The 23,487-nt window shown below is 44.8% G+C and overlaps 1 protein-coding gene across 1 annotated transcript in view; it reads left to right on the forward strand.

The window, feature by feature from the left end:
• Nucleotides 1-23,487, forward strand: part of LOC107117485 (astrotactin-2-like) — a 490,835-nt gene that overhangs the window by 185,991 nt on the left and 281,357 nt on the right. The window contains exon 6 of the mRNA XM_015419611.1: nt 4,807-4,974. Coding sequence (XP_015275097.1) covers nt 4,807-4,974 — 168 coding nt within the window. The remainder of the gene's footprint in view (nt 1-4,806; nt 4,975-23,487) is intronic.

Consider the following 23,487-nt stretch of genomic DNA (forward strand, 5'->3'; position numbering starts at 1 on the left):
ATGTAGCTGTTACCAGTCCCCTCCCCCCCTAATTTTCCTCTTGATCTTTGCAGATAAGTATACAGGAGGTAGAACAGTCTCTCACTTCATTTTTAATTAACCATGTTGCCTGAGACAATTTTCTTTTGAGAAAGTTAAGCTTAAAGGTAACCTGCTATCACCTTGTTTCTTCAGGGGTTCACATAGGTGTGCATAAAGGTACCCCCTTCTCCCTCCCCAGTGCACAGTTACTTATTAAATTTCAGAGCTGAATAAGCTGTGCCAGAGGTCTGCTACTTTTTGAGAAGGCTGTGAATTTCAAAGTACTTCTCTGAAGGTGGTGGATTACTCCTAGTATGTCTTGTAGTTTCATTAACAGGTCAAGTTGTCTGTTCAGCATCCCTCCAGAACTCACTGATTGCAAAGGTGTGTGCTGTTCTTGATGGAGGGTCACTCACAGTGCCTGTTGTTTGTTCTCACTGAAGCTTAGTACTGTTAGGTAGAGTAAATGGGAGCTGAGAACCATTGTGGTATAAAAGCTAAAGGTTCCCTAGCTCAAAAGCCAGTCGAGTCCGACTCTAGGGTTGTGGTGCTCATCTCCATTTCAAAGTCGAAGAGCCAGCGCTGTCCGAAGACATTCCTGTGGTCATGTGGCCGGCATGACTAAACACCAAGGCACATGGAACACTGTTACCTTCCCACCGAAGTGGTACCTATTTATCTACTTGCAATTTCTTGCTTTCGAACTGCTAGGTTGGCAGGAAGTGGAACTAGAGATGGGAGCTCACTCCGTCAAGGGGCAACTCGGGTCTCGAACTGCTGAACTACTGACCTTCCACAGCCTGTAGTTCAGCGTCTTAACCAAAAAGCCAGTATTTTTCAGTTCCGTTTATATTGAGCCCGGAAAATATCGGTATTTATTAATATTCCCAAATCCCAATACCGGTATGGTATTTGGATTTGGTAAATATTCAGGATTGCTGGATTTTTTCTGGCTACATTATACCCTATGAGGAACACTATAGTCAATGGTCCCCATAGGCTATAATGGAAAATTGATTTGGGGGTATCTGGGGCTCTGAGGGGGCTATTTTTGAGGGAGAGACACCAAATTTGTAGCATAGCTGCTGGTGTCTTGCCTCAACTCCCCTCCCCCAAGTTTCAAAAAGATTGGACCAGAAGGTTCAATTCTATGGGTCCTCAAATAAAGTGTCCCCATTCTCCATTGTTTCCAATGGAGGAAAAAAGGCATTTAAAGGGATCACGATCCCTTTAAATGCCTTCTTTAAGCTGAGAGTTCACTCCGAAGGCATTTAAAGGAACTGAGAGACTTTTAAATGCCCTTTAACTGAGACTATCCAGGAGTCCCAAAAATCCCAGATATTTTTGGGATATTTTGGGTTGGCCATTTTGGGATAGCCAAATAAGTAGGCCACTCACTAACTGGCTGAAAAAAATATCTGGAAAATACCGATCAGGTATTTTTTGGGTAGTTTTTTTTCCTGCTCGGTTTATTCTGAATGCAGACTCCTAATGTGGAGTAGAGGTTAAAATGTGGAACTGGGAGCAGGTTCAAATCCCTACTTGCTATGGAACAATGATGATTATAGGCTAGTCAGTCTCTCTCTCTCTCCCTCCCTCCCTCCCTCAGCCAAGCCTACTTCAAACAGTTATTATGAGGATATTTAAAAAATGGTGGGGGAGAGCCATTTAAACTTTCCAGAACTCCTTGGGAGAAGGGCGGGGTAAAAAAAAAGTGACAGAATAGATACATGATTTGTACATGATTTGTGCTGTCATGCATGGACTTCAGGGTGAGCACCCAGTGGGTTGAACAGAGAATACTGGGGCTGGGGATCACCAGCAAGTGATCATGTCAGCTGATCTCAGCATTCTTCCACCTATAGGCAATTTATTTGTATCCCAATTTTCCTTGGCTAAAAAGGGGGTTTCCAAAGAGGGATCACAATATAAGTCCAATGGAAGGTGATCCTTGGAGATGGGATTCTTGGTTAGCGGGACACCGGCACAGTGGAGAGGTGCTTGGCTGCTACCTGCCCTCCTTGGGTGACACATCAGTGGAAGCTGGAAGCTGAAGGGTGGGGAGATTTCAATTGGAAGCTGGATGCAGGCAGTGATGTCTAACATGCCCACATATCTTGACATGCTGAAGGATATTGCTAAAAGAAGAAAATGTACAAATAGTTCATGAAGACTATGGATTTTCGGTATATCCAGCAAGGTAATTAAAAAAAAAAATACAAAAAGCACACACAACAGCAACATACACACTTATGAAGAATTTGGCAGACAAAGAATAATCAAATCAGCTGAATGGTGTGAAAATGGATTATTTATATTAAATTCTGCTTTTTGATTGTCTGTTTAAAGAGAAAGGGAGAAAAAACAAGCCAAGTATTTTGGCTGCTTCTTTGGCTTTTAGATATTTAAAGGGGGGGGGGAAGAGAACAAAGTCCAGAGTTGCTTTATCCTGTTCTGGAATTTTATTTTATTTTTTGAAATGTCAAACCTTCAAGCATCTCTTGTGGAGGCTTAAACAGGCTGGCTGTACTTTGATGGAGACCTCTGGAAAGAGGCATTTGAACTTCTGAAGCTGCTCTACCCAGTTGTGCTTTGATAGGAATGTGAGAGGAGGGAGAACAAGAGGGAGAGGGAAAATAATAAAACAAAACAAAACAATGGCCAGGGGTCTCTGTGGACCATTGTACAACTATGAACCAGTTACGCTGGAGGCAATGCAGGATCTGTAGCCTTTGAAAAGCAAACCACTTGGAACTCACCCTGTTTTACCCCCAGTATTTTTTAGCCTCAGATATCACTTGGTCTGTTGGATTCCTGGGTACCTACTCTCAACATTTCCCCTTTCTGCCAAAATAATAGCATGCAGAAATACAGTTATCATGACACAATCCTATGAGAAGTTATCCTGGGAGATTCCTGTTGAGATGAATGGAACTCCCATGTGTTTGATGGAAACTTCAAAAGGGACATGGTTGCAAGCCTTAATGCCATTTCTTCACAAGCCCACCTTGTTACTGATTAGAAACAGTAAAATAACTAGGTAACCGAAGCCCTCTGAAGTCTATACCAAAGTTTGAAGCTTTCTTTGCTTCAACAACAGGCAGTTGTGCTGAAGCGATCCTCTCTATGCAGTGGAAGTCGAGGGAGATCTTGATGTAGGTGGCATAGGAAACCCATGTTCAGTTTAATCACTCCACCCCCTAGACTGCTTTTTCACTCAAGGGATACAGTTTGAGTCCAGTGGCACTTTTAAGAGCAACAAAGTTTTATTCTGGGTATAAGCTTCTGTATGCATGCACATTTCAGGTATCTTAAGGTGCCACTGGACTCTAACTGGTTCTGCTACTTCAAGCAAACACAGCTACCCCCCTGAATCTATCATTCAAGGGATGTCTGACTGAGTTTATAAAATAAATCACCCTGGGATCTGTAACACCCTAGGCTTCTGTAATAAAATATCAAGATGTAACTAGAAGTGTGACACCTAACATTGTTTCTACAATGGTCCAAAGAAAAATCCAAAAATAAAAGCCATGTGTCGGTGCTCTGACTAACTTCAACCTGCTACTCCGAGAAATCCTTGTGCAGCTTTGATAGTTACTTTGACATTAACTTTGCAAAACACAGTTTAATAACCAAGGTTCCCCCCCCCAATTCACCTCTGATCTCTGCAGCAGTATTGTGAAAGCAATCTTATAATCAATGTAATTGAAGATCAGAGTTAATGAGGACCTTGGTGTTTGCAGAATCCCTCAAGTGATGTTGGGCATCAGGCGTTAGATAAGGAAATGATTGGGCTCAACTGAAAATCAATTTGCCTAATTAGGAGAGGCATATTCCCACCAGTCCAGACGGGGTGTGGGGAGTCTGAAATACTGTTCAGGTAAGTATTTGGCAGGAATTTTCTGCTAAATTATAGATCAAGAGAGAGACAGATGTTTCATGGGAAATAAAACTTGCCTGTGGCTCTTGATCCATCCAAATTCTACCAAGACATGAAAGTGGACGGTTGTGTATGGACTAGTTTTCCCAGTGATCATTAATTTCTACCTTCATAAAGTCTATGTGAGATTTCACCACACAGTCACTGTAGCTTCTTGCATTTTCCTATTTTTAACCAATCACACAAAGGGATACTTAGCTGACTGAGAGCTGCAAGGTATGTGTAATGTCCAGATACTTTCTCCTTCACTAAGGGCACACATAGGACGGAACTGTACAAGCATTTATCATCTAGCCTTTTCTAAATGGCATCATTTTAATTGTAAGCCGCCTTCAAGCAAGGCTTTGAAGAGGCAGCATAGAAAGATCCTGAATAAATAATGTAAGGATTTCCAAAATGCATGGCAAGGCAGCAGTTTGTAACCCTTAGCACACAATGAAATGACTGTTGTTCCAGTTTTGTTCTTGTCCAGATTCTGGGGCAGATGTGATAATTTTGGACTCTTAAGCAAAGGCTACAATCAGCAAGCTTTTCTGTGGTCCTCACAACCTCTTTCTGATGCCAGAGCAGCTTTGCCCTGCATTTCTTGGCCTCCCTCCTTGACACATTTCCAAAAAGATCATTTGGCACCTGTCTTCCTGGACCGGTCTGCTGCTGTCCCTGCCCCCACCTCCCATGGTGCTCAGGGGAGAGGCGGGGCGCAAGCTCACATGCACTGCATGTGAACATACCACTCTGTTGCTAGCTTCCTTGATAGGCATTGGAGCTTTGTGTGAGCTTGGAAGCTACAATCTGGGTGTTACTTTATTACCAAATTAATCTGTTCTTTCTGGTTTCTGCAGGAAGCAGTTTTGTCGTGAGTGAGGGAAGCTATTTGGACATCTCTGATTGGCTGAACCCAGCAAAGCTGTCCCTTTATTACCAAATCAATGCCACATCTCCCTGGGTGAGAGATCTCTGTGGGCAGAGGACTACAGATGCTTGTGAACAGCTGTGTGATCAGGATACCGGTAAGTAAACGGTGTGTGTGTGTGTGATATGAGCTACAGACTTTGGGGGCCTTGTGAAAGAAAAAGAAATGGAATACAACTGAGCACCACTATAACCTTTTGCTCTCTTGTTCTGGCTGTGATCTGTGCAAACTTCCCTAAGTGTTACTCTTGTATTCCTTTGTGCCATGAATAATTGTTTTGAACTTCTTGTTGTTGTTTTTTTAAAGCCTTTAATTAGCAATGGGTTTGAAAAGCTACAGATTCCTCTGGATCAGTGAACAAAGGTGTGTGTGTGTGTGAGAGAGAGAGGGGTTTCAGTCTGAATCATATAAGAGCTTGGATGCTCTTTCTTGGTTGGTCTACCTTCCTGTGATACTTGCTTTCTTTGCCTGCACAGGTAAGAGAGAACAGTGCAGGGAAAAAAGGACTCTGGGCTTTCAGTGTTTGCTGCTGGGATTCAAGGAGAGCTGTTGTTTGTTTGGTTGCAGTGCCCTTGAGATGGTATAGCAGAAGTGTAGGAATACTTCGCCTTGGGTTCATCCCAGGGCACCATTGTAATACCTAATGTCTATCATGTAGGTGGGTCTGATCACAGGTGTCCTTACTACCTGATTGATGCTTCCTATGCAGGTTGGATGCCAATCACATGGTACAGGGCTGGCCCAAGGACCTGGGGAGCCCTAGGCTAGGCTGCCAAAACCCTCAGCACCTTGCACTGTGGGGAGGCAGGGAAATGGCGCTTGCCCTCCTTTCCCCCAGCACTGCCTCAGAAAGCCACAATCTCCCTATCATTGCCCCTCCCACAGTCAGGCAAGGCTCAGAAGAGATAAGGAGGTCCTGCTTTAACCTGCTCCCTGACAGAGAGACAAAAAGGAGTGAGTTGGTTCCCCCCTGACTGCCTACTGGGGCTGGGGGCACCTCTTAGGGCAAATCCTGATGCTGCAGGTGGGTGACCATGCAGGAGGCGGGTGGGGTGACAGAACTGGTTAGCACCCTGCAGCACTGGTGCCCTAGGCTGACTGCCAAGGAGATGGACTGCCCCAGCATGTGTAAGCCCGCAAGCCTGCTATGGTGTTTTTATGGACTGTGTTATATTGTACCTGATGAAGTGTGCCAATACTGTACCTGATGAAGTGTGCCAACAACGAACTGTGCCTGAAGCCGACATGCTGAGAGCACCCGGTGAGGATACATACCAAAGACTGTGTTCCTGCAATGGTTGTTATTCCTAAGGGGTTCCCGTGTCTAGCAGACGCCATTTCAGACCAAGCACATGGTCACAGAAAGCACAAGACGCCATTTCAAACCAGCCGCATGGTCACCTACCTCCAGGGCCCCCTCTCCCTCGCACTAACGAAGCTGCACGTACCCATAACGACCTACTATTCAATCTGGCAGCATGGACATGAGTCATCCATCTGCATACTAATACCCCTAGCCCAGGTGTCTTGATTGAGTTAGCAACTAGATCTCAAATTGCCCGCCAGCCCCTTGGCCCACCCAGCAAAATACAGTAGCCAATCACTGACCTCTTGGCTATGACAGAACAAAGCGTCACAGGGGAGGTCCCCTGGACCCAGCTCCTCCTCTGACCCCCTCTGATATAATCAGGAACGCACCCATAGTTCGCTCTCTTACGTTCCTGCTCTTGAGCTCTCAACACTGGAACCCCCCATCGCTCTCTAACGACGCCCTCTACAAAACCCGCTTTACCTCTTAAGCCCAGCTTGCTATCCTATATCCTACCCATCCCTCTTTACGTTCTAGTATTGCGCAGCTAGAACTTCTTGGCACGTGGTCTTAGCTGGTCTGAGTCCATTCGCCAATCTTTTCTAATTTTCTCCCCATCCTCACCCCTTCGCTGGAAGTTTGGAGCCATGCAGTTGCAGCTAGGTAATTATAACCCAGAGCATCAACCACCCTAACTGTGTTGTATTATTCTATCTTAATTTCTTAGTTCTTGTGTGCTGTGATTGTTGTATGTTATTGTGTGAAGTGTGCCAGTAAACTATAATTATTACTAAGGAAGTCTGCCTCAGTCTTTCACTGGGAACCTCGGAAACAGTGCCATCCTCCGTAAAAATAGACGGAAGAATCCTGATAAATAACTGTACCGGTTGTTTCCTTTAAGGAGCAATTTGGCTAACACATGGTAACATAAGGTTCCATGCAGATGGTATTGCCCATATGGATGTGAGGCTTCTCCCTTACTGTACTGACTCACCCACCCTCTGCCATCCTGGGTGGTTTGAGCCAGCCTCCCTGCTGGCATCAGAATGGGAAGGAGAGGGGTTTTGGGGCATCTTGGCCCTCTTCCTTTCCTCCAAGGGACCACACCCTCACTCTCTCACTCTGGCCCTGTGTGCTCCACCTAGTTTTTTACTCTCTGGCTTGGCTTTGAAGCCTCTCTTTTATACCACCCTTTGGCCTCACCCCTGGACCTTGGCTCCAGTTTGGGTTCAGCCCTGCCTCTTATTGGAAGTGATAAAAGGAGGTTGGATACCCACTCTCAGGGCCATCTGTCCTTTGCTGTCCCTCCTGGTCTTTAAAGGTAGCAGTCTCAGTCTCCTTCCTCCATCTTCTTACCCTGGCCCTTCCTGTCTGTCAGCCTTCACCCTTACAGGCCGCTGCTGGACTGTCCAGGTCTCTAGCTTCCTCTTTAGCTCCGGTGGGGTCCACTACCTGGTTGGGGCCTGTCACTGCCTGCCCTGCCAGGCTGACCACCGCTCCTGTATTCCGTGCTGCCTCCCTTTGTGGGTAATGTCCCTCAGGGCACTGGGTAGTTTGTGGCTTGCCCAGTGGGAGTGGGACTAAGTCGGGGATGGGAGCCAGCCCCAGACAATGGGGATGGACCTTTCAGCATGACAGCAATGGCAGAAGATGAACCCACAGAAATACAGCCCTTGCGCAGCTTCTAGAACATTTAAAGACCACCTAAGGCAGAGACCAAAGTGATCTTGCTGCTAGCACAACTTCCTGTCTAAGGAACCCATAGAAACCTGTTCAGAACTCTTGGAAGGTGATAATGACTTACCAGCTGTCCCCTGGTGGTCTCAGTATATAGGTCTCTTATGGACCCATTTTAATTGGAGGATATTTGCTCCTGTTTGTTGGAGCAGCCTGTTTTGAGGTTGCAAGCTATGCAGGTTATCTTTAGGCATAGATGTTCAGAGCAAATTTAAGATATCCAAGTTGAAAGGGTGTTTATTTTACTTTCATTTGCTATGAGGATAAAGTTGGTGATGCTAGCCTCTGTGAGTTGAATCACGGCTAAATTTTGTATAGTCACGGAACATTTCTGTGTCTCATCTTCATTTGTTTGGTTGGTTGCTAGGTCTGGCTAGGTGTTGCTATTTGAATAGTCATGATCATCAAGCAAAACCCAGCTTTACAAATGTAATGGGCATTTACTCTGAAAGTGCCCTTTCCCTTCTAAATGCTAACTTTTTAGAGTTTTCTATGTGTGTGTGTTTTAATATTCCCAGTTTTAGTGAGCAGCTTGTGAAGAGAGAGAGGGAGGACAAAAACACCTTGCTCTTCATTCTTTTAATGCTCAACAGAAATGACCAACAGTGTTTGCGGAAAGATTTTTTTAAAAATGAAATTGGGTTGAAGGTAACCCTGGAAACCTTTTAATGTTGAAAAACATTTGGAAGTTGTAAACAGCTGATAGCAAGAGGTTTGAAAGGAAACAATTAACCCACCTTAACTTGAATGACCATTGCTGATGTAATTACCCTATAAGGTTCCCCGTGCCTAGCTGCTTACCAAAGGGAATCTTGCCACAGCCCTAGGGAGCAGATTTCCCTTGAAGCAGATTGGTTAATGACCTCCCAGTGCTTTTGCTCCTTTCATTCCTTTTCTCTTCTGTGCTTTAATTTGCTTTCAATTTCCCTTTAGGAAAGTGGGACTAAACCTAGCAGGGGCTGTGGTATGATCTTGCCATGTGCCCCCCCTTGAAGGCACTGCTAATTATTTCCAAGACCTTTTAGATTCCGTGCTCATCAGCACATGGCAGTCTTGGCATATGGACTGGCAGCATTGCCGGTTTGGCTCTGATAGGCTTTGCTTTGGGTTTGAAATGTGTCACAGCTGTGCTGCAGAAGGTACTCCCCCCCAGTTTAAAACAAAAACAAACAAACAAAAAACCCTCCTGGTATAATTTTTTAAAAAGAAAATACCTTTGTTAAATAAAACTGAATACAGGCCAACACACGCACACACATAAAATGTCTGTCCAGCATTTAACATTCATAACCAGAGGCCATGGGAGAGCAGATGTTTTTACATGCAGAAGCTCCAAGGTTTAAATCCAGGTATCTCCAGCTAAATGACCTTGAATGGCAGATGCTGTGAGAAACCTTTCTCTACTTGAGACTGTGTTGTGGTCCTGCCTATGGTGGTATTTACCAATCAGGGTCCACTTTTCTTCCAAACACTCTCCCATTTTCCATTTTATCCTCGCAATAGTCCTATAAAGTAGGTAAAGCTGAGTGTGTATGACTGCCCAAGATCACCCTGTAAGTTTCCATGACAAAGTGGGGATTTGAACCTGGGTCTCCCAGATCCTATTTCAACATTTTATCCACTACACCTTGGTGGCTTAATTTAATTCCATGTAATCTCCATCCCTTATCCGAAGAAATGAAAAATGATCAAACATGGAATGATTTCTGGTTCACTGCCTCTTGGAGGATTTAACATCAGGAGAAAGAACCCGGGGAACAAGAGAGGAGGGCAGGGTGCACCTTATGCCAGTCATTCAAAAATGGGAAAGCAAGACCTGCACGATACGGTGGATGCTTCCATGTAATCAGAATACTGGGGAGAGAGCGTACATGTATACAGTGTATGTCCTCTCTCCAAATGGTAGACTGAATGTAGTTAAGTGGGGTGGGGTTGGTGGGTGTGATACTGATCCTTCTTTTGCATGGATCATCTGCACATGATTGTTTCTTATGTTCAAGGCTAATGACGCTTCAGTTGGATGGAAAATGGGGGAAGTGTTGGGGTTAACGCATAAATAACCAGTAAACTCTACTTATCCCTGACCTGGCTGACCCAAGCTAACCCGATCTCCTCAGATCTCAGAAGCTAGGCAGGGTCCACCCTACTTAGTACTTGGATGGGAGATCACCAAGGAAGGTGGCTACTGTGCAGAGGCAGCCAATGGCAAACCACTTGTAAAAAGCTTCTTGCCTTGAAAACCCTTGTGGGCTCACCATAAGTCAGCTGCAACTTGACAGCACTTTTCTCCACCACCAAAGCCCAGTTTAGTGATCAGATTTGATAGCTTCTGATGTGTGGAGAGGGTTATTTATTTATTTATTCTTCAGGAGAGCGCATGGAGACACCCAGCCCCCATCTGCTACTAAAGTTACCATTCAGGCAAGGTACTCTTTTTCTCAGCTGGATCTCACATCCCAGACTCTAGGACCAGAGCAGGGGCATCCAAAACTTTTGGTCTGAGGTTCCTGTTGAGATAACCATTTGATGGGCTGGGCCAGGGCATGCCCATGTTTATTTCTGGGCACACACACCATTGGAGACATGGAGCTGACCCAAGTACTCAGCAGGTCCTGAGTGCTGAATGGAAATGATCCATGTATTGGCAGTGACTCGTAGGGTGCACTTTGGACATGCCTGCTCCAGAATGTTGAACTGAAGGTGGGTGGGGATAACTGAAATTAACATGCTCCCAGATCCTCTTGCATGCAGAGTTAGAATATCCAACACCAACTAGTTCTGGGGATGCTGAATCCCACTGATACCTATTAAAGCAAATCAAACTGAACCAAACATGATATGCAAAGTGGGTGTAATTTATTTAATTGCCAAATGGGGTAAAAGGTCCCCTCAGATTAGAGAGGAAGCAGTTTTGATCCCTGCTCCACTTTCCTTCTCCACACTCTTTACCTGAGCTCTCAAGAGCTTTCTTATTAGCTCCGGTCTCTTCCACTGATCTCCCTTCCTCTTAGAAAAAGTAGGGACGAGTCAGGTGTGGGAGCATGCAGCACTGGAATCTTGCCTGGAAGCCTCATGATAACTCCAGCCAGGTGTGCACTGTTGATGATTTCAGTGAACTGTTTTGCAGTGCTCATGGGCAGAGCACATGTTTTGTATGCAGAAGGTCCGAGGTACAGTCCCTGGTATATGTGTAGCAGGTTTGGGAAACTTTAAGGCAGCTTTATATGCTCCTCTCGGTCCCATAGGAACATAAGAGAAGCCAATGTTGGATCAAGCCAATGGCCCATCTAGTCCAACACTCTGTCACACAGTGGCCAAAAATACTAGGTGCCTTCAGGAGGTCCATCAGTGGGGTCAGGACACTAGAAGCCCTCCCACTGTTGCCCCCCAAGCACCAAGAATACAGTGCATCACTTGCCCCAGACTGAGAGTTCCTATCTACCGTGTTTCCCCGAAAATAAGACACTGTCTTATATTTATTTTTTCTCAAGAAGACACGCTAGGGCTTATACCACAAATGCATAGAAATCCTGCTAGGGCTTATTTTTTGGGTAGGTCTTATTTTCGGGGAAACAGGGTATACCTTGTGGCTAATAGCCACTGGTGGACCTCTGCTCCATATGTTTATCTAATTCCCCCTTGAAGCCGTCCATGCTTGTCGCCGCCACCACCTCCTGTGGCAGTGAATTCCATGTGTTAATCACTCTTTGGGTGAAGAAATACTTCCTTTTATCTGTTCTAACCCTACTACTCAGCAATTTCATGGCGTGCCCACGAGTTCTTGTATTGTGAGAAAGGGAGAAAAGTACTTTTTTCTCAACCTGCTCTATCCCATGCGTAATCGTATAAACCACAGCCATCGTCCCAAGCACTTTAAGCTTTCTTCAGAGGGAAAGTGTTCCAACCCTTTTATCATTCTAGTTGCCCTTTTCTGCATTTTTCCCAATGCTATAGAACTGTACACAGTACTCCAAATAAGGTTGCATCATCGATTTATACAGGGGCATTATGATACTGGCTGATTTGTTTTCAATTCCCTTTCTAATAATCCCAAGCATAGCGTTGGCCTTTTACATTGCTGTCACACACTCTCTCAACATTTTCATTGAGTTATCTACTACAACTCCAAGATCTCACTCTTGGTCAGTCTCTGCCAGTTTGGACCCCATCAACGTGTATTTATAGTTAGGATTTTTGGCTCTGATATGCATCACATTGCACTTGGCCATATTGAACCCCATTTGCCATGTTGACGCCCATTCAGATCCCTTTGGAGTGCCTCACAATCCTCTGTGGTTCTCACCACCCTGAACAACTTCATGTCATCTGCAAATTTAGCCACTTCACTGCTTACTCCCAAATTGAAATAATTAATTAACAAGTTAAAAAGCATCAGACCGAGTACTGATCCCTGTGGTACCTCACTGCTTACCACCCTCCACTGAGAAAATTTCCCATTTATACTCACTCTCTGTTTCCTATTGATTAGCCAGTTTTTGATCCACAAAAGGACTTGTCCTTTTATCCTGTGACTATTGAGTTGACTTAAGAGCCTTTGATGAGGAACTTTATCAAAAGCTTTCTGGAAGTCAGGGTAAACAATATCTATTGGATCCCCCTTGTCCACATGTTTGTTCACTCCCTTTAAAAACACTAAGAGGTTAGTGAGACAAGATCTTCCCTTACAGAACCCATGCCCAGTCTGCCTCAATAGTTTTTGTTCATCTATGTGCCTACTAATTCTTTCCTTAATAATGGTTTCCACCAATTTACCTGGTATTGATGTCAGACTGACTGGCCTATAATTTCCCAGATCTCCTCTGGAACCCTTTTTAAAGATGGGAGTGACATTAGCTACTTTCCAGTCCTCAGGAATGGAGGCAGATTTTGCTGAAAGATTACATATTTTTGTAAGGAGATCCAGAAGTTCACATTTGAGTTCTTTCAGAACTCTTGGATGTATGCCATCCGGGCCCGGTGATTTATCAGTTTTTAAGTTGTCTATCAGTTGTAGGACCTCCTCTCTCATCACCTCAATCTGACTCAGGTCTTTCAACACCCCTCCCAAAATCAGCAGTTCTGGGGTGGGCAAGCACTTCTCATCTTCCACAGTGAAGACAGAGGCAAAAATGCATTCAGTTTCTCAGCCATTTCCCTATCGTCCTTCAGTACTCCTTTTACCCCGTGGTCATCGAAGGGTCCCACTGCCTCCCTGGCTGGTTTCCTGCTTCTGATGTATTTGAAGAAAGTTTTATTGTTGGTCTTTACGTTTTTTGCTATATGCCCCTCATATTCCCTTTTTGAGTGCCTGATCACAGACTTGCATTTTATTTGCCACAGCCTGTGTTCCCTTTTATTAACCTCACTGAGACTAGCTTTCCACCGCTTAAAGGAATCCTTCTTACCTTTTACAGCTTCCATTACATTGTTTGTTAACCATGCAGGCTTTTTTCTATACCTATTTGCGCCTTTCCTAATCTGCAGTGTATATTTTTTTCTGAGCTTCTAGGATTGTAGTTTTAAATAGTCTCCAAGCTTCCCCAATGGTTTTGACCCTTTCTACTTTTCCATTCAGTTTCCTCCTCACATGTCCCCTCATGTCAGAGAAGTTACCCCTTTTAAAGTTAAAAGTGGTTGTGTCAGTCTTTTTGGGCAACTCCCTATTTATACAAATGTTGAACTCACTAACATTACGGTCACTGTTCCCAAGTGGTGCAATCACTTTTACATCTCTCACCAGGTCTTGGGCGTTACTTAGGACCAAATCCAGGATCGCCTCTCCCCTGGTAGGTTCTGTGACCATCTGTTCCATAGCACAGTCATTGAGAATGTCTAGAAACTCAATCTCTTTTTCCCGACTTGAACACATATTGACCCAATCAATATGTGGGTAGTTAAAATCACTTAATACGTAACCGTTATTTAATCTCACCGCTATCTTTAATTCGTTCATTATTTTATAGTCCTCCTCTGTCTTTTGATCTAGTGGGTGATAACAAACTCCCAGTGTTAAGCTTTCTTTTGGGCCCACATTTCAACCCATAGCATTTCCAGAAGTGAATCCAATTCTCTTACCCTCTCAGTCTTACTGGACTGTATACCCTCTCTGACATACAGAGCCACCCCACTTCCAACCCTTCCCTCCCCCCATCCTTCCGGTATAATTTATAACCAGGAATTACTATATCCCACTGATTTTCCTCATCCCCCCAAGTTTCTGAAATACCCACAATGTCTATCCCCCCAACACCAAGCATTTCAACTCCCCAATTTTACCTCGGACACTTCTAGCATTTGTATATAAATATCTATAGTTTCCCATGTATGTTAAGCCCTCTTGCTGCCTCGAGACCTTGCCTCGAGTCCATATCGTTAGCCACAGTCTCAGTGAACAAATCTAATCCATTTCTTTGTAGAAAAGTAACAGCTACCCCTTCATCTCTTTGAGATGAGCCATCCCGAACCAGAGACTTTTCATCTGTTGGCTTTCCCCCAATATTCAGTTTAAAAACTGCTCTGCTACCTTTTTGATTTTAAGCGCCAGCAGCCTGATTCCTTCTTGGGACAAGTGGAGACCATCTCTTTTGTACAGCTCCCTCTTGTTCCAAAAAGCATCCCAGTGCCTAACAAACTTGAACCCTTCCCCCCTACACCATCGTCTCATCCACACATTGAGACTCCTGATCTGTGCCTCTCTCTCTGGCCCTGTGCGTGGAACAGGTAGCACTTCTAAGAAGGCTACCTTGGAGGTCCTGGCCTTGTCCTGCCTAGCAGCCTAAATTTTTCCCCCAGTACCTCACAACTGCATTTCCTCACATCATTGGTGCCAACATGTATCACGACCACTGGCTCCTCCCCAGCATTATCTACAAGCCTATCTAGAACACTCATAATGTCCACTACCTTCGCACCAGGCAGGCAATCACCATACGGTCAGTACCCATGCTGCTCCATGGCCCACCTGTCACACATGGCAGCCCAGCCGAATAAACCTCTGGGTTTTGCCACTTTCCTTGTATTGTGCCAACAGTCCGAGTTGTCATGGATCTGACAAGCCACAGTGCAGGGCTGTCAGGCTGTGTTCAGTGTAACGGTTCATAAGATGCAATAAGCTAACAACCATTTCACATTTCCAAATTTGAATATTAATGCTTGTTCCCAGATAACCGTCTCTGACTGTAATAGTTGAGTAATGATGGTCCAGGGAAAATGAGCCAGTGTGCAACAGGAAGATAAGAATTTATGTCTGAGAGAGACAGGGAGGTTGGGGGGAGTATGTGTGTTTACTGGTATTGCTGTGACAAAGTGTGGAACTGAGGCCAACCCTAGGTTCCTTCCAGAATTATTTCTGTTCTTAAAACGAGAATTTCCACTGGTTGGGACGAGGGTTGTTCGATGCCTCATGTAGCCATGTCCCACAGTGGACATAATGCATTGCCATTATATGGTCTTACTTAGTACTGCATTCCTTCGGTCAGATGCTGATCGGTACAGTGCGGAGGGAGTGGTACAAGGCACCACACAGCCTTGCCACAGGCAGAATGATTTTAAACTATCTTTGGATACTGTATTAAGAAATGGTTCCTCTGACATTCAGCCAGCAGCTCTCATACTCTCCGGAGAGAGTCAATCAATCTTCAGCCATCTTTTGGATGCTTATGGAACTCACAGACTTGCATGGCTTTATTATTTTAGGCAAGCAGCATAGCGGATGCAGAGAACAAGTCACGTTTGTTTGTTTACTGTTGCTCCTTCGAGCTTTTGGCCATACTTCTGTCATTTGGGACTTCTGGCAGCATTCTGGTTCAGGGGCTGAGGCCATTCACTTATTAAAATGCTGAAGAGTAGCAAGGTTTGCGAATGCAGAAGCCAGGAAGAATGCATGCCTGGAAGGATGCATGAAAAGGCATTTGCTTTGGCAGAGGGGCCAGCTATCCTCATTGCTTTGTGGCCAAATTGCTTGGGGGGTAATTAATATTGTGCAGCTGTCACTGTCTTGGTGGACCATAAGAACTGTTCAAACCAGAGGTACTATTTATGTTCCAAGGGCAGCCTTTTGTTCCCTGATGAGAATGGACAGAAGGGATGGCCTAAAAGCTATTGCATGTTAGAGAAAGGAAAAATTGCAGGTGTGGCAGGGAGATCCACCTGAAAGCTTAGAGTATCCTGGAGGGACAAATTGTAAGAAGTGGGATGGTATTTCCAAATTGTTTCTATCCCCTCCCCAAAGTAATTCCTCATAGGCCTCCAGGTTGTATATAGTTTATGTATTTATTGTATCCACACAATTAATGTTTTTTGTTGTGTGGCTCTTTGTTCTGTAAATAGCTATTTCATGGTCTCTTTCTGTCTTTTATTTCCCCTTTTAAAATTTTTATATTTTATTGTTCACTTTATAAAGTTTACAAATTTGACAGAAAACAAAATTCAGGAAACAAAGGATGCAAATTTGTACAAATGTTAGCTTAAAAAGGAAACAAAACCTACTTCATATCTTTTCTTCTACATAATTACCAACTTTTCCTTTAACACTATATACATCCCTATTGCATTTTTATGCTACACTGCTACATAAATCTATATGATATATTGCCCCTTTCCACTGTGAATCCAATTTCTCTACATCTTGAGATCTTTGTAAGGCTGTTAACCGTAACATTTTATAAATATCTTTTACCTTTTCTAACCACTCCTGCTTATCTGGAAAGATTTTCTGTTCCTGTAAACTTTCAGTAAATAACTGAATGTTGGAGCCACAGTTGCATAAGGACACTTTAGCCAAGTATTTCTGACCAATAGCTCAGAAGTAACCTGCTCTAAATATCAAGACATGCATGTCATTTGAATATCAAAGATCTAGTCCTGGGGAAGGTGTGAAAACATCATTTCAGCTTTTTATTTCATTTCACAGCACACCTTTTCACCAGTATTGGGGCTTTGGCAGTCTTGACTTGCTCCCTTTATTATTATTATTATTTTGCCACATCGCTGAAGGAGTGAAAAGGCCTGCAGCCCAGCATTCAGATTATCCTGTGGCTGCTGTCTCTTTTGGGATGCAACATGCCTGGTGGATACAGGGAGTAACTCTCCATCCCACATGTCAGTTCCTGCATTATAGAAAGCAACATTTCCACACCGTTAGTGTGAACAGTGTCAGTGATGAGGATTGTACATTGGAGCTGCTGATCCTGAACATTATGGCATAGTTTAGTGTCACCCATCTTGGGTAGCAGCTGTTTTCCTAAGGCAAAGCATGCAGGTTGCAAGGGAGATACGGGTGTCACTGAAGTAGTACTTGTGGTTGTCAGGTGCAGGGGAAGCTCGTGGTCTTTTCTGATTCCTTCCCAGAATATTCCAAGAAGTTTTCTCAGAGGCAGTCACACAACCACCAGTTTGTCCCATAGAACTGTATAGGTTATGACTGTGCTGTGGTTGTACCTGCAACTACCATTCACATTTTGTGGGCCCCGGCTGTGTCTGTTGCTAAAGTTCCTTTTGAGAATCACCACTGGTCTAACAAATGAGATTTTGGCTTGGATCCTATGAACCACCAGTGGAAAGCACTGATGCAATGGCATCTGCCCCCCCCCCCCCGCCCTGGAGCCATTTCTGATTCCCAGAAAGTTTATTCCCACGGGCAAGGGTGGCTATATTGGCAAGGGGCAAGGAATGAGATCACTCTTTTCCCCTGTTGTGTGAGCAGAACTCAGCTCATAGATGAGAAAGAAAGGAACAATTTCACCTCATTCCCTCTTGCCAACAGTGTGGCTAATATAGGGCTGCCAGACTCCTCCTGGCAACTGGTGGGGGATGGGAGGACTTTACCAAGAGTCGGAGGGGAGGCCCAGACTATGTTGACAGTTCCAGCACGTACTGGAAGTGGTGTCATCACCAGTGTTCCCTCTAAGCTGTGGAGTCTTGTGAGCAAAAGTTCTACTTCGTGAGCTACTGGCATCAAAGTTGTGAGCAAGTGATTTGGCTGCTGCATCAATTAGTTTGCTCTAGAGCCCATCCTTCCCGAGCTAAGACAAAACTGTGTGAGCCAGAGGCTAAAAAAAACTGTGAGCTAGCTCACACTAACTCAGCTTAGAGGGAACACTGGTCATCACGTCAGGACATCCCAATGCTGTTCTGTTATTTGGGCAAAAGTTCTATGGTAAACCTGGCTTCTACTACAGCATTTTGTCCAAATACCAGAGCGTCGCTTGGATATCCCCAATGTGATGATGCCACTAGAAGTGACATCAACATGATGCCAGCGACACAGCCTGGGCCTCCCTCCTGCTCCTTATAAGTCCCTCTGCCTTATAAATCAGCTGATCAGCGGTGGGGGAGGCCCAGGGGCAGGGGATTCCCCACCTGCAGTGGGGGGCTGGCAACCCTAGGCTAGCAGTACATGCAGGTCCCTTGACCCTAGGCATAAACTGTCACAGGATCAAAAATGGATTGGAGCGTGAGGAATGGGATGGTGGAGAAGATCCCCTGATTTTTGCACCCACAGATTATGGGATTCAGTTTGTTATTTATAAGACACCGGCTCCATTTGCAGTCTGCGAGTGACTTCAACAACAGGATGTTAAACTGAAACCAGGAAAATTTGGTTTCAGGCCTCCTCACAGCTGTGGGGATTACAGGGTGACCTTGGGGCAGTTACTCTCTTTCTCAGCCAAACCTACCTTGCTTGGTTGCCATGAGGATAAAATTGAGAGAGGAAAATCACACAGGCCTCTATGAGGTTTTTTGGAGGAAGTGCAGAATAAAAACATACATTGATATATATATACCTGTGCCTGTAATACTAAAGGCGTGGGACAGAAAGTGACTGGCTACCAGGGTGGGAGCCCATTTCCACACTAGAAGAAGGGTTTGGTTGGAGGTAGATGGAAGCCAGAACAGTCTTCTTCCTTCTTAGTGGGGTATTATCTATACACCCTATTTCTGGAGCAAGATAAGGTAGAAATAGCACTTTACCTTAAATGCTTGGAGGCTTATTTATTTATTTATTAAATTCATTTGTACCTCGCCTTTCTCTCCAATGGGGACCGAAGCAGCTCACAGTTTTCTCATATCCTCCATTTTGTCCTCACCATAACCCTGTGAGGTAAGTTAGGCTGAGAGAGTGTTAGCCCAGGGTCACTGAGCAAGCTTCCATGACAAGAGTGGGGAATTGAACCCGGTCCTCCCAGATACTAATCTGACACTCTTAACCACTACACCTTACTGGCTCTCACAACTGGGAGTTGTGACTGCAAGCCAGGTGGAAGGGGGGAGAAAGAAGAATGAAATAACATCTGCCTTCTCCTGCCGAGACCGTTCGCCCTCCGTCCATGGGGCTGACCACTCAGGCTGCAGAGAGCCTGAAACCCTCACACAATATTAAATCCTATCTTTAAACTACTGCAGCAGCTACTTGTTCAGAGTGCCTCGAGAGCCCACTAGCAATAAGTGCCAGCACTTGTATCATTTACAGATGCCCTCCCCCATTGGCTGGAGCTGTTACTGTTCTGGTGTCATCTTAACTCTTGTGCACCTCTTCTCCTTGCATATGAACCTCTTCCTTCTGAACAGGAGGACAAGGGGGAAAGATTGCAAGCCCAGCAGTTTTTGTCCTCTTCTGCTCGTGGAGTCTTGGGCTGGTGCTGAATCGAGAAGGCTGGCTGTCACAAAGAACAGGGACCTCTGTGCTAGGGAGAGAGATTCGCCGTTTGTAGCAGAAGCTCTGTTTAATGTCAGACCTTTTGTCCTCAAAAATGGGGCAATAGACTGCTGTGTGTATCGCTACCATCCTCGGCTGCATCTGTACCAGGGAAGCTTTATTGGCCAGTAATTATAGCCCCTCTCTCCCATTCATTGCTAACAGAGAAAGCAGCTATTACTCTGTATCCAGAATCCCGTCACAGATATGCAGCAGAGCTTCCAGAAGCGGTGGCCGGGGGGGGGGGTTGTTTGCCAGCAGGAAGCTCTCCATGGTGAACCTTCATACCACTCGGTGCATGTGGAGGGCACTGCAATGCCTCATCTGTTGTTCACAGAGCAACATTAGGCTCCCAGTTGCAGCTGGAACTTGGGCATTCAGCCCTTCTGTGCTGCAAGGCAGGAAGGTGATTGGGGTGGGCGGGTGAGGATAAACCAATTATTAAAGGTAAAGGTTCCCTTGATTGAAAGCCAGTCGAGTCCGACTCTAGGGTTGCGGTGCTCATCTCCGTTTCCAAGCCGAAGAGCCAGTGCTATCCGAAGACGTTTCCGTGATCATGTGGCCGGCATGACTAGACGTCAAGGCGCACGGAACGCTGTTACCTTCCCACTGAAGTGGTACCTATTTATCTACTTGCAATTTCTTGCTTTCAAACTGCTAGGTTGGCTGGAAAACCAATTATTAGGGACCCTCTTTTGAGAAATTACTGGCTGAAGTTTAATTAATTTATTTCTTTATTCCATTTGTATCCTACCCTCCCTGCGAACAGGCTCAGGGCGGCTTACATTACATTTAATATTAAGAAAATACATATCAAGTACAGTAAGAGAATAAAAACATATGTCTGTGGCATAAATAACGCCAAGATGTCACATAGGCATCTCAGTTGTTACCTGTTTTACGCAAATCCCACCCTTCATATAATTTTAAGATTAAATGCTCTTATTGCAGACATCACAAAGGCTACAAAAGACTTTGCAGCCTTTGCTTTTAATTTTCACAAATTCAATTTATAATTACATATCAGTCTATAGCAAAGCCTAATACCTGTGTCTGTGGTTTAATTCTATTCAAATAGTTTAGAATGCAGGTAGGTGACATAGTTGGTAGGAATGAAAGGCAGTTGTCAATAGGGGCCAAACATAATAGAGTAATCTTGTTAAACTAGGGCATACTTCACCAGAATGGTTTGAAAGAAAAAAAGAAAAAAGTACTTTTCTGTGGTTTCATAAATGTTAAACTGTAACATGCAGGCTCATTTTTCTTGTCTGCCTCTAAATGACAAGATGCAGGGACAGTGGTCTTCTACTGTTCTAGACCAGAAGCCTACCTTTTAGCTCCCAAGCAGTAGCAAGTACCTGACAGGAAGTTGTATGGCAGTCATTTGACAGGAAAGGAAGTTATGAATTCACCAAGGCCCAGACCATGGGCACCAGACCAAGACAGATAAAGGGAAAAGAGAAAGAAGCAGAATGTGAGAAGTCTACTGTAGTGTGGAAAAGCTAATGGACAGAGCCCCTGAGACCGAAGCAGGGACCAAACTGAACCGATAATGCAGCTGTGGAGATCCATAACGATGAAGAGAGAAACACGGAGACTGGCAGGGGTGGGTGGTAACAGTCATGCCAGGCTCAGGGTAGGAAGGGAGAGAAGGCAAGGGAGGATCTTAGTAATGAGGGATGTGTGTGTCTCTGAAACCTATCTGTACTGCAAAGCATTCTCCTGCCATGTAGCTCTTCTTAGTTATGCTCTGCACTCATATGCAGTAGCAGCACCTAAAGCAGCCAAAAATATTGTGGCTGTGTAGCAGCTTGGGACCCAGTGGATGTGGCACTATGACCCACCTGATGGCCCCATCACTTGGGTTGAAGACCATGGCACAAAATCCATCATCATGGAGGGCCAATTTGGTGTAGTGGTTAAGTGTGCGAACTCTAATCTGGGAGAACCGGGTTTGATTCCCCACTCCTCCACTTGCACCTGCTGATGTGACCTTGGGTCAGTCACAAGCTTTGGCACAGCTGTTCCTGAAAGAGCAGTTTGTGTCATAGTTCTCTCAGCCCCACCCACCTCACAGGGTGTCTGTTGTGGGGAGAGGAAGGGAAAGGAGTTTGTAAGCCACTCTGAGACTCCAAGTGAGGGGCGGGGTATAAATCCAATCTCCTCCTCCTCCTCCTCCTCCTCCTCCTCCTCCTCTTCTCCTTCTTCTTCTTCTCATCCAGTTTTTCATTGGCAACTGCACTTGGTGGGGATGGAATGGTTCAGTGATGGGGTTTCAGTAATCAAAGATGCCTCCTTCAATTTTTTTAGCTGTGGAAAGAAAGACAGACCTGCATTCTTATTTGCCTTCCACACTCCCCCAGGACTCCTAACTACCTAGGAAGAGGATGGAATCCATTTTGAATGACAAAACCATGTAGACTGAAAGGGTTAAAACACTCTCACTTAGCACATCTCTCTAAATCAGGGGCTCCTTGCTGCTGCAGTTTAGCTAGAAGAAACTGTTGGGCAGATTTATTCATGGATCTCCCATTGTCCCATCTGGTTTGGTCCTAAGAGTTCTCAGTGGGGAAGAAAGAACACTTTGGTTTCCATCTTGAAAGACAGTACAGAACTTCAGTAAATGTGTTTTGTCACAAGCTATTGAACTGGGACAGAACCCTCCCCCCCTCCCCCCGGCAAATGAAATAAATGATGTACATATGGGGAAGTTTGCATGAACCAAATCCTCTGTCATTGTGGTTTCCTTTACCTGCTTGCAAATTGTTTGTATGCCACTTCCATCAAAGTTAAATCCAATGCTCTTTTGATATGATTGACTTATGGCCCATCCTGTGCTACCCACATTTCCTTCCTCTATGATAAAATGATCATGGGAAGATTGTACCCTGTCAGTTTCATGGGGTGAATAATTTTTAAGAAAGCTCTCTCACATGTTGACAGCTGGTGTTTACCACCTTGAGGGGAAAAGGAGGACAGCTTACAAGCTCCCTGATGTGGTAAATACAAGCTGTCACCATGTTTGGGTGCATTGCTAAGAAATACCGTGCTAAACTGATGGGGTAAAGACTTCATGTGTTTAGAATGGGATGTACTGTGCTCTTTCTAGCATAATAGATCATGTGGTACTGAAGTATCTTTCAGGTGCGTTGTGTTGCACAGGTACACAATTATCGGTTTTAATGGTCTGCAACCTGAGAGCATGAGTTTGCCCTACACTTCTCTTCAGAGATAGAGGTTGTTGTAATGTATTCAAGCAGCCTCTAGGGGCAGGTTTCTGTTTTACATGTCTTTTGGTTTTTGGCCTTGGAGGGCTAGTGCAGGGTTAGCCAAACTTCCTTAATGTAAGAGCCACATAGAATTAATGTCAGGTGTTTGAGAGTCACGAGACATAAATAAATATTACATATAGTTTTTTATTGAAAAATATGCAAGTTTGCTTTTTATTAACATTAAATGAGACTGCCAAAAATAAAACAAAAAGCATAAAACAGATATTGATAATGATATTTATTTGTTTGCTAATCTATATATCTAATTCTGAAGTTGCCCCCTGGTGTGAGGATACCTAAATCCGTGCACCGGGGGCAGCTGGGGGGGGAGGGAGAGTTTTGTGCACACGTGGGGCGGGCCCCAGGTGTGCACAAAAATCTAAAAAAAACCAAAAATATTGGGGGGATATTTAAATCCCCCCAAAACTGACAGAGCGTTTCCTGCGCATGCACAGGAAACGCTCTGCAGCCAGGCTCGCCGCCGACGGGCCTTGCTGTTCTCTCCCCACCCCTGGCTCCAAAGCAGTGGCGGCGGCTTGCAGCCACCCGGGCCTCGCTTTGGAGCCGGGCGGCCGGGGGAACAGCGAGCCCTGGGCG

Source organism: Gekko japonicus, unplaced genomic scaffold, assembly GCF_001447785.1.
Source record: "Gekko japonicus isolate JY-2015 unplaced genomic scaffold, Gekko_japonicus_V1.1 scaffold1142, whole genome shotgun sequence".
Classification (NCBI taxonomy): Eukaryota; Metazoa; Chordata; class Lepidosauria; order Squamata; family Gekkonidae; genus Gekko; species Gekko japonicus.